Below are 15,385 nucleotides of genomic sequence, written 5' to 3'. Positions count from 1 at the left end.
TTAAGCTGAAATGGTTAATGTGGTTAACTTTACCTGCTAAACATCAGCATGTTAACAATGTCATTGTGAGCATGCTAACACATTTAGGTCAAAGCACAACTGCGCCCAAATGTAGCCTCTCATTTCTGCTAGCATGGCTTTACACTGTCTGGCATGGACAACACAGAGACAGGGCTAACATCCCTAAAACTTAAAAAGACTAACTTAATGTACTATTCTGTTGGAGGATTGATGTAGTTCATCTGAAATACTGCACAATAATAGAATACAGTAAACTGTAGGTTGTTGATCCATGTAGTTACTTCCAGGCTCCAAGAGGCCTCAACTCAACTGTGTTATAAGTGATAGGCCTAATGAAATATGACACCATTGCCGTTAAGAATGCTGTTACTGATGCACACTTGCAATTTGTAAATTTGCTGAGCAAAAACAAAATACAATAAAAAACAAAGATTTTTAGATTGCTAAAAAAATGAACCTGAAAATACAATTTCTGAAATACAATACGCCCAACTACGACCTGTTTTTTCATGTTTTTACTTGCAGATAACCCACGTATGGTGAGTCACGTCCCAGTCACCATCCAGGTCCTGGACATCAACGACAACATTCCATCTATCTCTGGGGGAAACAACGCCATCATAGTATGTGACAGCACCAAAACTGGACAGGTGGGTTGCTAACACTCCAGCCAACGACCATTGATATTCTTAACAAAGAAAGTGAGTCTGTGTTTAGTTTCTAACTGCTGCTGCAACTAGATGATGATTTCATGGCCTGAAAATTAGAACTTTTACACTAACTAACTTAAAATGTTTGCATTTCTCTTTGTGGACTGGTGTATGGAAATTCAAATAAACAAATGAGAAAAAAATCCTGAATATTCAAAAATACACTGGAGGCATATAGTGCAGTGGCACGCTGTTGACATCTGTAGTACACCTTGAACAGACCATGAGGTCTCACAACATTAGAACCTCACATCATGTTATAAGGTTTATACAAAGTGAATATGGATAGCTGCTTTGAACTCTCAAATTCTTTTTTGTTTAGTTTCATTTGATATCTCACCTGAAGACCCAATCTCTTAGCTGTGGTGTGATTGAAATGATTTGTGGCTTGTAAAGGTCCAGATATTGTTATGCCTTAAAGATAAGGTTTTTCTCATACACTCTGACTTCTGCAGCACCCCAGAGGCAGACACGCTATCATCAAACATGAGAAGAAGTTACAATCACCTGAGTATTCCAATTGAAGAAGCAAAGGCGTTGACAAGTGTCATAACTTAAATTCGGACAGTGGTTAATTAAAGTAACTGTAATAGATACATGTTGTTTGAAATGACCATTTACTACTGTATAAATGTTACCACTGCATATTGTAATTCGCAGTAGTCCACCACATCTCCATCACAGACATTAGCATGCTAGAATATTAGCTACAGCAGCTTTGCTACTTTTGAGCGTGTATCTAGGCAGTGTCACCATATGGGGGGTGGGATTTCACACAATGTTTGCAATGAATACTGGATATACTGTACTAGAATATTTGAGAATGAAACTTCATTTTTGACCTTGGAGCAACAGTAGACAAAACAATGATAACTAAACGTCCACTTACTAGCATTTTTCCATAAACTTGTTATCACATGTCTGTGACATCACGCTGCACTGGGTGACATGTTCCTTCGTCACCATGAATACACACTGTAGTTTATTTTGACTCAATCCCACACAAACCGTCCTGCTGCCAGAGATACTCACTAGAGCTCAGTTGGTGGATTTATCTGCCACTGAATATGGTCCCCAACAAATACATTATTTCCTCCTGTTTAAGTAACATTTTATAAAAACTACAGTAACCAGCAGTTTTAGGAAATTACTGAACCTTTATTAAAAGATGAAAATATGTATTTGTGAGCTGTTAAAAAGATCTTCAGTTGGAACCAATGGGATTGGGGCTGAGAGCAACAAACAAGCTAGGAAAGCCAGAAAGTATCAAGAGGCAGACTAACACATTGCTGGTTTTGGTGTTTTTATGGGATTTGTTGACAATACATAAAATATGGAATCCCACCAGACTTGTACTTCAAATCAAATATTGCTATACCATCTACATCACAGAAATCTTGCTTAAGATTTGGGTTTAAGTTATTATTACAGTATGCTTACAACTAGCCAGCAGTATGCAACTAGCTTCAGTATGCTTGGTCTGCAGAAAAAAACAAACAAACAAAAAAAAAACATTCTCACAGAACTCAATGGCCAAAGCATGTGCAAATTAAATCTTACAATGCAAACATGACCCCAGGTTCTGCTTGCAAACACAAATACTGTACATACACCACTGATCACATGCATAAAAAGACATTCATCTTCTCTCTCACACACACATGCTGGCACACACATACATTCATGTTGATCTGTAGCCTTTTTGTTGTGCGTTTGACACCATCAGCGGGGGATTTATCAGCTGAGCTGCAGACTTTGCAGCTTCTTGAACCCATAAATTATTCAGACTGCAGAGCTCGCTGATGCTTCCGCTGCTGGGCCAGATAGCAGCAGAGACAATCATATTAAACCCAAACACGGGCCTGCCTCACTGCCTCCCCTATCACCTCCTATTCCTCCCCCCTCCACCACCACACTGCCAGCCTCTCTGCTCCACAGCGGGGCCAATTCTGAACCAGCAATGATAAAAGCACTTTTTTTTTCCATAAAGCACAAAGGCGCAGATCTGCATCACAGCAATGGCTGTCCTCATGTGTACATTCACACACACACAGATCACACATCACACACACTCCCTCTGTGTTATTATATGTATCTTTCTCTCTTATCTTTTCCCCACTTTCTCTGGTTTTTATGCAAAATTAAGCTCAAGTGAGTGTGTGTTTGTGTGCATGTATGAGTGTGTAATCATTTAGCTTAGCTTCAGGCAACAGACAACACATGCTAGCACAGTCAGTGTAGACTTTTTATCTTGCTGGCATTGCAATAAATCGACACTAAGAAATTTCCATGCATGGCACGTCAATCTGGCGTGACAAATTTTTTTTTTCTGCTACATTTGGTGACACAGTTGTGTTTTAAATTTGCATAATTGATTGCAAAACGATGAGACTAGCTGTTTAGGTTGTGGGGCATACAATACATGTAATACTGATTTCTTGTTTGCTGTGTTAAGAGCGTGAAAACCAGTGGCAGATATGAGCCTCAGGGCTTAGAATACACTGCAACACTTGACATTTTTACTTGTTTTTGCATGTGTGCTGCTGAGAAAGAAGTCAATGATCTCTATTGGTGATTACAGTGTGGAATTGCAATAGATTTCCGTCATTGCTGACAAATTGCTGATTTTGGAGGGCAAGTAATCTGGAGGGAACATTTGGTAAATACAGAGGATCACATTTTTATGCCACTACTTTGATATAAAGACAATCTGGAACTAATTATATTTGTGAGCAACCCTCTCTTTTCCCCTGATGTCATGTGGGCAAAGACGACTCAAGGAGCTGTATTCAGATTTTGGGATTTAAGTCAAGAAGCTTCGGTTGAGAAGTTAAGTCAGAACATAATCAGGGACAGTTATCCGTATTCAGACTTGTGCTGCAAAGGTACTTATGTTGATTTCTGGGTAAAACCTCCAGATTATTGAAATCACCTGCAGCCAGTCCACTCCTGCCTGAGGCTGACAGGTTTTGCTTGTGTTGAACTTTCTGGGAAAGACAATTTTGATGTGTCTAACATCTATTATCTATTTGCAACAAATAGTGGCCTTTAGTATAAAAGATGAAATTATGGAAAAAACAGATTGATAAAGCAGATGCCAGTTATATGTGTGATTGTAATGTGTTTTGTTTGCTGTAATACAAAGAACTCTCTGAGCAAGGGACACAACATCGTAGAAAATGAAGAAATAAAAGTTGGATAGAATGAAAAATAAGATAAAAAATAACCATTTAGTATGTATTGAGACTGACTGTAATGAAAAAGTTTCTTTCTCATGATAATTTGCTGTCAACTGCAGAATTTGACTTCCTACCAACGGTACGGCATCTGTTGCCACCAAGCAGCAACTACCACAGCTTGAGGCTAAAGCCAATGCACAAGTACCTTAACACCAGTACTGCCAAAATATTCATGTCCCCCAGTCTTTGACTTTTCCTAAAATAATGTTGTGTAGCACCCCCTATTGTTAAAAATAGTGAAGATGAATCCAGATTAAAAACACAAGCATTTATACCTGTAAACACCGCTGGGTAAAATTTACCCATATATGAAATGCATTTATGGTGGTTTATGTTTAAACATTTTAAGCTGCTAAGCAACGTCATTCCTATTGTGTGATCTAACAACTACTTCAAGTCACGATTAAATTATAAAAAGAACAGAGGAGAATCACCTGAAAAAACCTCTGCCAAGTGCCTGAAGGAAAATGCACAGACCAAATGTGCAGCGCTCAGTGTTCCCAGTAATCTAGCGTTAGCTAGGGGCCAAGGCATGTTTCCAGAGCATGAAAGGTAACACTGCACACTCCTTATTTGGAGGGTCCTGGCTCCAAACAGAAAAGATGGCACTGAACATAAGCAGGAACTGTGGGCTTCAAACTGTCACCAACAAGTGACATCAAACCTTGCTAAATCCATCTTTATATACAGTCTATGGTTGCCACATTAAGCCTTGATTACTGCACGTAGTGGAACAACAAAGTTCACCTGAGATTCCTACGAAATAGTCCTGGAAGCTTGGGGTTACATAGGGAGTACTTGCAGGTGCTAGTTAAAGACAAAGCGATTTTTTTTTTCCTGGTACTAATCCTGTGTTCATGTGTTACTTTTTCAGGTATCTCTTGTTATGTGTCAAATATATGTTAAAAAAAGAAGAATAAAAAAAGACATCCACCCTTTTTATAGAATTTTCACCTATTTGGCATACCCAAATGGAAAAGCTTATAACAGAGGAACTGTAAGGCCATGATGCATGTATTAGGCTTGATTTGACAAGTGACATCTTCTAGTTTCTGGAAATGTGTTTGTTTAGCATCTGGTTTAAAACACAAACAAAACTACATCAGTTCAAATAAGGCTTTATTCCAGAACTATGCAGAACACCATATACCTTCTACATCTTGTCAACCTGTATAAAATTCCAGACCTCTAGGCGTAAACTTATGGGAGCTCAGGAGTTTTTAGTTTGTGGTGTCACTGGTGTCCCCGAACCTCTCCAGTCATCTCCAATTGGCCAAATTGTGCCAACTGCTTTGACTCATTACTGTGTGATGCTACCACTTACAACTGGCTAAGGCGGGTTGCCGGCGACCCGGTGGATGTTAAAAAGTTAAGAGTATTTTTCTGTCTAAATCTTCCTGTCAAATGCTTTCGTATGTCTGATATGTATACATGCCTAAACAAAAATCAGCCTTATGTGACAAACATCATCCAATTTTCATGAAATTAACATCTTCACATGATATAAAGCAACATGACCTTTAATTAGTGGGTTTTCTCTAGCGCCAAATAGTGAACGCAGGAAGTGATAGTTAACTCCTACATGCAATGTCCAATATTCATGAAAATGTATATCCATGTCAGTTGCCATCTGGTTAATGTATTGCCGTACTGATATTTCACTTATGTAGTATAGCCTACGGGCAACAGGAAGTGAGGCATAAATGACACATAGTCCATCAAATGTATAGACAATTATCAATATGTCACGAGAAGAACTGAGGGTTAATTTGCATGGTTGACTGCTTATTTAGCCCCATAACAGTATATATCATGAATAATCATGAATAATAATCATACAACAGTCATTTAGTTTAACAGTCAAAAGTTTTTTGCCATTTATTACAATTAAGATGTACCATTTTCCAACAAGTAGCAGTTTTCCAGGAGTATAAGGGCATTTTCACCTCCCTTGTTTAGTTCAGTTGAATAGATTGGTGCGGTTCGTCGGGGCAGGTGTGAACACGGCATGCACTCGTGTGTGGACCAAAACAACCAGACTGAATCCTCATTGAAGAGGTAGTCTCGGTCCAGTTACAAACAAACAGACTCTGGTATGGTTCTTTTATTCATTTATTTGGAGAGAGAGAGAGTGTGTGTCAGTAAATGCAAGTGTCCGTTATACTATATGCTGGAGTGTGTGTGTGTTTGCGTGCACATGTGTCAGTGTCCCAGGTGTCAGTTATATATGGGGGGATGCTGACATGAAACTGTAGCAGGACAAATTAAACTGTGGCGGCCCATGACAGGGAAACCCAGATGTTCTCTGCCTTGAGGTGAATTCAATTGTGCCATTCTGCTCGCATATTTTGGCTTGGTATAAGGCCCAAACCACGACAGCAGTTATGAAGAAATGCCAATTCTGCTGATGGTCCATTTTGGATAGCCAACTGTGCTTTCTCCCCTCACCAACCCCACAAGATTTCTGACCAATGAATGGAGTGACAGCTCCCACATGGCTTTGGTGATACATTTTAGTTTGCTTGAATTTCTGCCATGTGAAACCAAACTGACCCAAAGTGAAAATGCAACAAAGCAGCAACTCATCCACTGATTCGGACCAAAGCAAACAGACTATAGGTGTGAAAACGCACCAACCATCCATTTCATGGGCTCTTTAAGTTCATGTCATTTTTAACAATAATATGAAAAGTTGTGACAGAACAATGTTTATGACTAAAATCTTGATGATCTGTTCTGACAATATTTGATTGGATTGGATTGATAGGATTTGTTGGAGGATTAATTTGTAGGATTAATTATTACTCGTATACCAGTACAGATCACTTGATGCATGGTCTTATTTCAATACATAGTTAAATAATGAAAAGTGTTCTGATTGTTTTAGAAGATACCCTGAAGTTTTTGACCACTGATAGTGTTAGTGGGTCGTTCTCAAGCGTGCTTACAAGGATGAAAACGAACATTAAGTGATGTGATACACATTCCTGTCTATGGTTTGTTTTTTGTTTTTATTTTTTTACACCATTTCACTGGTGACTATGACACACCAAGAAACCACCAGGAAAATTCAAGAAAAAAAGAGGACTGCTAACCACCATAAACGACACACATGTTCCAAAATATTGAAAAAATGGCTTTGGAAAGGCACAAATGCATTGCATTGGCCTGACTGCATGCAGTCAGGTCAATAACAGTTACAGTACCAGTTATACTGGAGAAGCAAGTGTTAGAAATGGACCCTCTGGCTTTGTTCTGAGGCTCTGATGGATTTTTAACAAGCATCTCCTGGGTCTGGTAACAGGATGGAATGTATTGTTGCAGATGAGCACAAACATCTGGCATTTCACGGTGTGGTTCTGTCTCTTGCTTTAATGTCAAGGAAACTACTACATTTTACTCTGGAGTTAGCTTCAAACCACCCATTTACACATTTGTAAATTAAAACCGTTAAAAATGAAATTGAATTAATTTGGTCTTTGTATGTCAAAGAGAATCATTATACTTTCCATGTAATACAAAAGGAAAGATTATGTTGTTATATTTTATTGCCTGTACCCCAAACTGAAGAAAAATAAACTGGTATTCATACACAGCATGGGATTACACTGCGGTATCAATTATGTATCAGCATTAAACAAGAGTTACCACGTACATCACAGCGAATCTCTATGTACTATATGTACATATATGGATTTATTGCATTTTTGTTTTTATTTTGACAGCTTTGTGTATATACTTTCAGACTTTCCCACACATACATTAATCATTTAACATTATATTGTTAAATCACTATCAAGAGTTAAAGGACCAGTGTGTCATTCAAGGGCACTAATTATGTAAATTGAGAGCAAAAATGAATCATTTGTGTTCACCTACTGTTCATTTGAGAGCATGATCCATGCACACTAATTAGTTTTTTCTCCCTTCATGACACTAGATTGTCTCTGTAAATTAATATTTTTGCTATGACTGTAATCTTGATGTGACAGGTCAAAACAACAGTCCATAAAACCTGAAGTTATGATGGTGAAACTATGTGTGCAAGGGTGTTTTATTATTTCATTTGTTCTGTGTCTGTGTTAGAGAAATAATTCACTTTGCCTTAACGTATGCTCTATGCATCAAATCTATGCCAGGTATGCTGTGCTCCCATGGCTTTCCCTCCAGTCATCAGACCTCAACCCAATGAACAGGCAGGGCTGCAATACCAAGACAAACACAAACAAATATGTGACCAGACAGTGAGTTTCCTGACACATATACAGTACATACTGTATACTGTAAATATGTAGCAGGACACTTGGGGCCTGTACCACAAAGTAAGCCAGCTATCTTTGGGCTTATCTCAAGTTTTCTGGTATCACAAAGTTGCTTCACTGCTCAACTGCCCGACAACTGACCAATCAGATCAGTGGAAAACATCTCTGGAGTGACAGCTGACAATGTCAGTGATTTACACCATGATTCAATCACTGCAGCTCAGGATAACATGAGACACCTGTGTGATAATAAGTGGAAATCAAAACTAAAGTTTCTGTTGTCTTCTATTACAAAAGTAATACACACACTGCTAATATCCCATCATTATAATGCAACCGTTCGGTCAGATAGACCTCATCGGGCATTCTAAATTGTTTATAACACACGGCAATGTAGTATATTATAAACAATTTATTAAATGTGTAGCAGACATAATGACAATTTCAGGGTGTTTACTAATGTACAGCATTCATCAACAATTAGAACTTATCCTAGGAAGACATATTGTTATATTACAACTGCAGTTCACTATATTTGTCTATTTATACAGCAGCAAATGCTTATAGGTGCCCACAGGAGTTACAGTTGTTGACTGCATTCATATACTCTTACATCTGCTAACAGCTACATAATAGTGTTAAGTGTTGCCTAATAATCTTACCAATGCATTCTGGGGCTTTGTGTGTCAAACAAGCTGGTTGGTTTATCTAACTTCTGGGAGGTGGGTTCAAAACAGAAAAGGAAAAACAAATTCATGTTATGGCTAAATTCATGCAAGGATCAGAAAAAATGTTTCTGAACTATCTTGTACCTGTGCACATTGTTTAGATGCAACATAGAGAAGCATTTTATAACCCTTATCCTTTAACATTATACATCTGCCAAACGTTACAGCTAACAGTGAAATATGAGTAAGTATTAACTCACCAGGAAAGAAAAACTCACCAGCAGCTCCACAAAATGCTAAAAACCTCCATGTCTGGGTATAAAATGTGTTTATACCAGTTTGCTTTGTAGTTTTGGCCACTGCATGTAAATATACACTACATGTTCTCTCAACTCTAATTAGCTGATTAATGACCATTTCATGTAGGCATTCAGAACAGAACTATTGCATCAGGGTATAAGGATAAGAAAACTAAAGAGAAAAGAAACAAAAATAATCATTAGGGTGATTAACTGATAATCTTTCTTGGAATTGATGGCAAGATTAACACAATTTGATAGTTTTGAGTTTCCTGTAGCTTTAATTGTCTGATTGCTTTGGGAGTAAAACCATTTTAGAAAACTAGATTAAATGCCATGCAAGGTTGTGGTTTGTGATAATAATGAATATCCGTGTGGTGTGTAAACAGGAAGTCACGGCCAATTAACTTGATATTGTGTGTAATGGATTGTAAGGAATTGCAAGAGATCAGACTGGGTCATTGACTTGATGTCATCTAAGAGTGTGCACACTGGAGAAATAAAACAAACTACATTATTTTCAGCCTCTTTCTTTCATTAGAATCTTTCTATCCCAACTTATCCCCTTTCTGAACCCTTTCTTTCTTTCTTACCTGTATATCTTGTCCTCTCTATTGCCTTTGCTCTTTACTTCCTTCATCTCTCTTCTGTCTGTCTCCATCAGGTGATTCAGACCATCCGAGCCGCGGATCTGGACAACTTTGCAAACGGAAGGTTTTCCTTCTATGTGCCTGCTGAGCATCAAGTTAATCCAAATTTCACTGTGAAGGACAATGGAGGTAAGACTCTAATCATTGGACAAGTTGTAAAATATAAGTGCAAATATTGTGGTTATATATACATATATTTTACTGTTGTAAAGATACTATGGACCAATAAAAACAGTTGGGGAATACATGTTACATTTTTCAAGCACTGGCAGATGGAAATATGATCAAGCATGCACTAAGAAATGTGACATCACACACACACCAGATGTGGAGTGAACAGCGGTGTATATACTCTAAATTTAATTTCTCACAAAAACTCATTATGTCAGTGCTGTTACAGTTATCAGAAATTGACTACTATAATCTATGTACAATAGTGAATCACAAATACATCTGTTTATTTTTTTTATGATAAATCATCACAAAGTGCATTTTCCTTTTACACCCACCATTCAGCCTCCTCTGTCAGGAAATGTGATTATACATTATACATATTACACTTTCGCTATCACTTTTGGCTGTCACAAATACTGACTTTCCCTGCTGATATCACTGTTTCATCTCATATCATACATGAACAGCTCTGAGTTAGGCTCAGTGAAGCCATGTAACCCAAAGAGAGCTAGACTAAGGCCACATTCAGATCGATATGAGCCCTGTGTGAAAAAATACAACTTTCCTATCCATTTGCCAGTCCAACAGCACAACCGAGGTACTGTAGCAAAAAGCAAGTGCAAATTCCTGCTAGATTACTTGTAATTGTGTAATATGAACACTGTATTTTACTGTTTACTTCGCGATTGTGACATTGTCACGAGAGTTGTAAAATCCTGCTGTGCAGGTTTTTGGTGTCGACTAAGCCTTCCAAATGCCAGAGCTTCTACTTCAACCGGACTTCCTGGATTGCATTTCAGTGTCTCGCAGCATGCCCCACCCAACGCAGGGCTGTTTAACATTCTGGATGCCCACGAAGTTGAACTTGCTTGGTGTTACAGGCCTCAGAACAGTGATAGAGGTTAATGATAAACTGTTTGATAAGATAAATATAATGCAAAACTTGCGGAATGAACAGTACTTTATGTTTAGATCCCTGCCGACACCTGCTTTTGTCCACAGCACGATACAACTTGAACTTGTGAAATCCAGTCTGAAGTGTTAGATTCTAAAGGCGACTGTGCACATCTGTATGAATCAGACTGGATGTTGCTAGTCACCTGGTTGCTGAGCAGCGTATGACTGAACATCAGCTGAATGAAACATTTGATGCCAATGAACAAATGCAAGGACAACTGCCTGAACACCATGCTCCATCTTACACTAGGTACTGGTATAAAAAGATTGTGTTATCAGCATCATAGGATAAGGAAATGCTGTAGATTACTGAAATGCCATTCATAATATCACCAATTTGAATGTATTAAAGGCTCATATTATATCAAGTCTGGTACAGCAGTTCCGGTCCAATTAAATTTGGGGCTAAGAGTTGAGTATAATGAAGCATGGCTCAGTGTTGTACCTGTATCAACACATTCCGTTGGCATCAGTACCACAGCCAAGTGTCTTGTCTCTTTGCTATTTGGTGGAACAGGTATCAGCACCCCCTCCCCACTGCCCCCAGCTTCCCCTCCCCTACTGACATCTGCTTTAATGTCCAAGAGAAAAGCTGTGGTGCTGTTGCCTAGGTTACCCAGCTGCCGGAGTTTTCTGTTTATTTCCTCGTCTCATTTAGCTTTTGATTTTATCTCTCCTGAATAAACGGGAAGGGGGTAGGTCATCCTTTAGTTTTCAGTTATGTGTCAGGTTGTGTGATGTTCTCTGAGCTTTGGTCTTCTGTCTTTTTTATGTGGCTTCACCCATTTCCTCTCTGTTCACAGCGATTCCCCCGCCCCTGGGCTCCTTTATCTCGGTCTCACTTTCTCTCTGTCAAATTCTATTCTCTTCTCCATCTTCTACTGTGTCCTCCATCTCTGCTGATGTAATTGCACTGCTTTCTGTGGTTGACCTGAGACAGATACAGGACTGAGGAGAGTTGACAGCAATCTCAGTAATGAGACACAGTGACAGGTTTCGGACTGGGAGGTTGGACAGCAGTCTGTGAGCCAAATGCCTCAGGCAGTTTGTGTTGTTGTTTACTTGTGCTTCCATAGAACACAGAGCCTGGCTGCCTCACTGCATTGCAGGTGTTTTTTTTTTCTTTTGGCTCCTGAGCAAACATCATAAGCCTTGTGACTTGATATTATAGCTGAATAAAGATTCAGATTACCATAATATAACATAATGGATTCAGTTAGTTGGGAAAACTCTTCAAAAATCTCAGTTGAGATAGATTGTAATTTTGATTTTATGGGATGATATGGGATTTGTGTGTCATTATGGGGCCTATTTTCCTGCAAGCATAAGGCCCGCACATGTCCAAACGCAGTCTTTATGCAATTTTCCCGCAGCGCAAGTCTACTTTTTTTGCATCTGTGCCTGTTTGGTGATTTCCGGGCACCAAAGGAGCGCACTTGCACCAACGTGGGAGGAGAAGCACAGCTGAGGCTGCTATAAAACCTGCTCAGACCACCTTATACTGCACAAGCAGTTTTTGTGGCTTCAGTTGGCAGAGGTGCACGCACACAGACTTCTCCAAAATCACAAAACACCTTTCATTTATATTAAGTTTTGCCCCTTTCAGTTTGCTACATGTTTTTTCAAATACAGCAGATCAAAACACAATTTTATTTTTATTATTAAGATTCTTACCATCCACATGAGCATTATCCGGTGATTCAAAACTCAGACATACATTCTGTTGGATTCTGTTTTCCACAACTTGTAGAATGTCAGATCTTTTCCATGTTATTACAGCTGTTGTCATCACACAGCAGCAGGAATAATGTTTGTTTCATCTACAGTCTCTGATTTGAGAGAGGGACTGTGTATCAGTTTATGCGTGGATGGCAAAGTAAAGGAAATTTCATTAATTATTTAAATCTTCCGACATGGCGATACAGTAATTAAAGCTGGAGTGCAGGAGTTTCGTCTCCCCCTTCTGGCAGTGAGAGTAATTACAAAAACACTGTTGACACATGCTTACATTATAGGCTCCGCCTACTCTGTTGCTACTGTTGTGGCTGTAAAACCATGGATAAATTGTTTTGAGCGTTGCACATCCCCCACGAAATGACTTGTTTCACTATCAGAATTTGATCCATTTGGTCCGACAACATTTGAAAAGTCTAGAAGAGCCACACAATTAAATTATTTTATCACCATTCAAGTTAGCAGAGGGCTAACCGAAGTTAGCTGGCTCGGCTGGTGGAAGTCTCTAGTGTGCACACTCTGCCCATAGAGCAAACCCGACACCAGGTTAAAAACTCTGTACTGTGAAATACATCTTAAAATACAGAGAGATTTATATGGCGATGATAGGCTTAATCAGCATTGTGTGAACTTGTTTGGCAAGGGCTTGAATGTAATGGACATTCATTTAAATGAAGACCTGCCAACCCTGGACAAACTTTTTGAGTACCACTTCAGTGACCTAGATGTGTCAGATGCAAATCACTGCTGTTTGCACAATTAATTATTGTACATAATTTGCATACATGCAGCAGTCAGACTAAAATGTGAGGGATGCACTGATATGGATGTACTTGATACCAATAGAAGAAGATTGTTAAAGATTGTTTACAAAAATATCTGCCAATACTGTTAGTTGGTCATTTATGCCTTTTTGTCCATTTGTCTTTCACCTGTCTAAACACAGCTTACAAAGGAACACAATTCACTTATGCTACACACTAACCTCCCACTACTGCTGCACATAATCAAGCCAATTTCATTTTTGAAAATATAATTTTCAGCTAATTTGAAAAGATGATGGCAATGTAAACCCAAACCAGCCTAAACAGACTATTTTGTGGTTATTGCCTCAAGTGATGTCACTTGAGTCAGCATCGGTTTGGGCTGAAAACTAGAAGTTTGAAAATGGAGAAAATCTGGGGGTGTGGAGTTAGAAAGAAGTGATGTTACCAGACCTATATAGCTCCTCATCTCTGCTGGAGGCTAGCAGCTCCAGGCTATGTAAGCCACTACTAGTATAACACACCTGAATCTGTACAGTTGAGTGAATAAAGTTGGGTTATCTTGTGGGTAATGTAGGCGCCAGGTTTTGACAAGGAAGAAGAAAGTGTGGAGCGTGGAATAAAAAAGATGGCATCTGTGGTTCTGCTGCATCGATTTTAATCCTTTTTTTTAAAAAAAAAATTGTCTATAGTGAGTCTGACATGTTATAGAAGTGAAATGCTAAATTGGTGTACCAAGAGCATCGGGTTATTAGCTTATTGGTTCAAGTTAAACTACAGAAACAGAATGAACTGGTTCATTATGGTTTGTCTTCTTTTTCCAATACAGTCTCACGATAGAAATGTAATCTGTAGGTTCGTGTACATGAACACCCAAATTTGGGAGGACAGGAGGAAATCCAACCCACAGTGTCATGTCATTTTACACTAGTTGACTGCTAAAATCTACTTTATGATGTTCAAGTTATTTTATGTTCTTAGGTTTGAATTAGGAATGCACCAATCCGATACTGATATCAAATATTGGTCCAAAACTGACTCAAATAGCTGGATCGGGTATAGGTGCCAATGGGGCTCATCTATTATCTAGAAAGGAAGACACACCGGCAGGGCCCCTGGTGCTGTTAGACTCTTTTCTCCCACTGGAGCAGGGTTGCTGCTGTTGTTTCAGCATTGTGAAGCACAAGGCTTAGACAGCACAAAGTGTATGCTAACTTATAAGTTAGTGTAAGTGTGAAGTTGTCTCGGACATTATCTTTAGTAAATAGAAGCTGTCTCGAGGAGCCCTCTAAAAGACCAGCTATTGTAGCTAATCTTGCTAAGAGAAAACCACTTGCGGGTGACCTAAAATGTAACAGGAAAATACCTCCACTTATCACCAAATCAGCTGTATATTTGCTATCTTGAACACACCCCATTCCTCCTGCAAACAAATGCTTTGAATCACTCAGCCATGAATTCATGATTATATTGTATAATTTTAAACAAATAAACATATTTATTTTTTACATTCTGTTGAACAATGTTGGGAAAGCAAAGTCAAGTCTAATGCTGCCTCACACATAAAAGAAAGATCCCAGTCACCTCCACAGTGAAACGTACAGCTGTTTAATTAAATACTGGTAATGGATCAGTACTCGGTATTGACGATACCCAAAGTCACTGTCCCACATACAATGAAATTGGAGGGGGGGACAATTTTATATGCCGATAGCTGCTTGCAGCTTTCTGGAGAGCCGCTCATCCGAACAACTTCACACTCGACATTGCACTTCCTTGGGTCCTGAGCAATACAACTGCCATGACATTGTTGCGTCCCCTAGCAATCTTAGAGTCTACATGTCATCTGGATGCAAAAGCTAACATGAACATGGCCTCACTGGAGTCAAAGCCCTATACAATGTGTA

At 38.9% G+C, this 15,385-nt stretch overlaps 1 protein-coding gene across 3 annotated transcripts in view; it reads left to right on the top strand.

Annotated features, from left to right (window-relative positions):
• Positions 1-15,385, top strand: part of LOC122993661 (cadherin-18-like) — a 204,370-nt gene that overhangs the window by 165,477 nt on the left and 23,508 nt on the right. For 2 of the 3 annotated variants that reach the window (XM_044368010.1, XM_044368011.1), the window contains 2 exons: positions 547-671; positions 9,864-9,978. In XM_044368010.1, coding sequence (XP_044223945.1) covers positions 547-671; positions 9,864-9,978 — 240 coding nt within the window. Of the gene's footprint in view, positions 1-546; positions 672-1,186; positions 1,611-9,863; positions 9,979-15,385 lie in introns of those variants that run through there. The other variant, XM_044368012.1, reaches the window with a different exon arrangement.

The sequence above is a fragment of the Thunnus albacares genome, chromosome 12 (genome assembly GCF_914725855.1).
Source record: "Thunnus albacares chromosome 12, fThuAlb1.1, whole genome shotgun sequence".
Classification (NCBI taxonomy): domain Eukaryota; kingdom Metazoa; phylum Chordata; class Actinopteri; order Scombriformes; family Scombridae; genus Thunnus; species Thunnus albacares.
The sequence above is the reverse complement of the archived record's forward strand: the minus strand, read 5'-3'. Positions and strand labels throughout refer to the sequence as shown.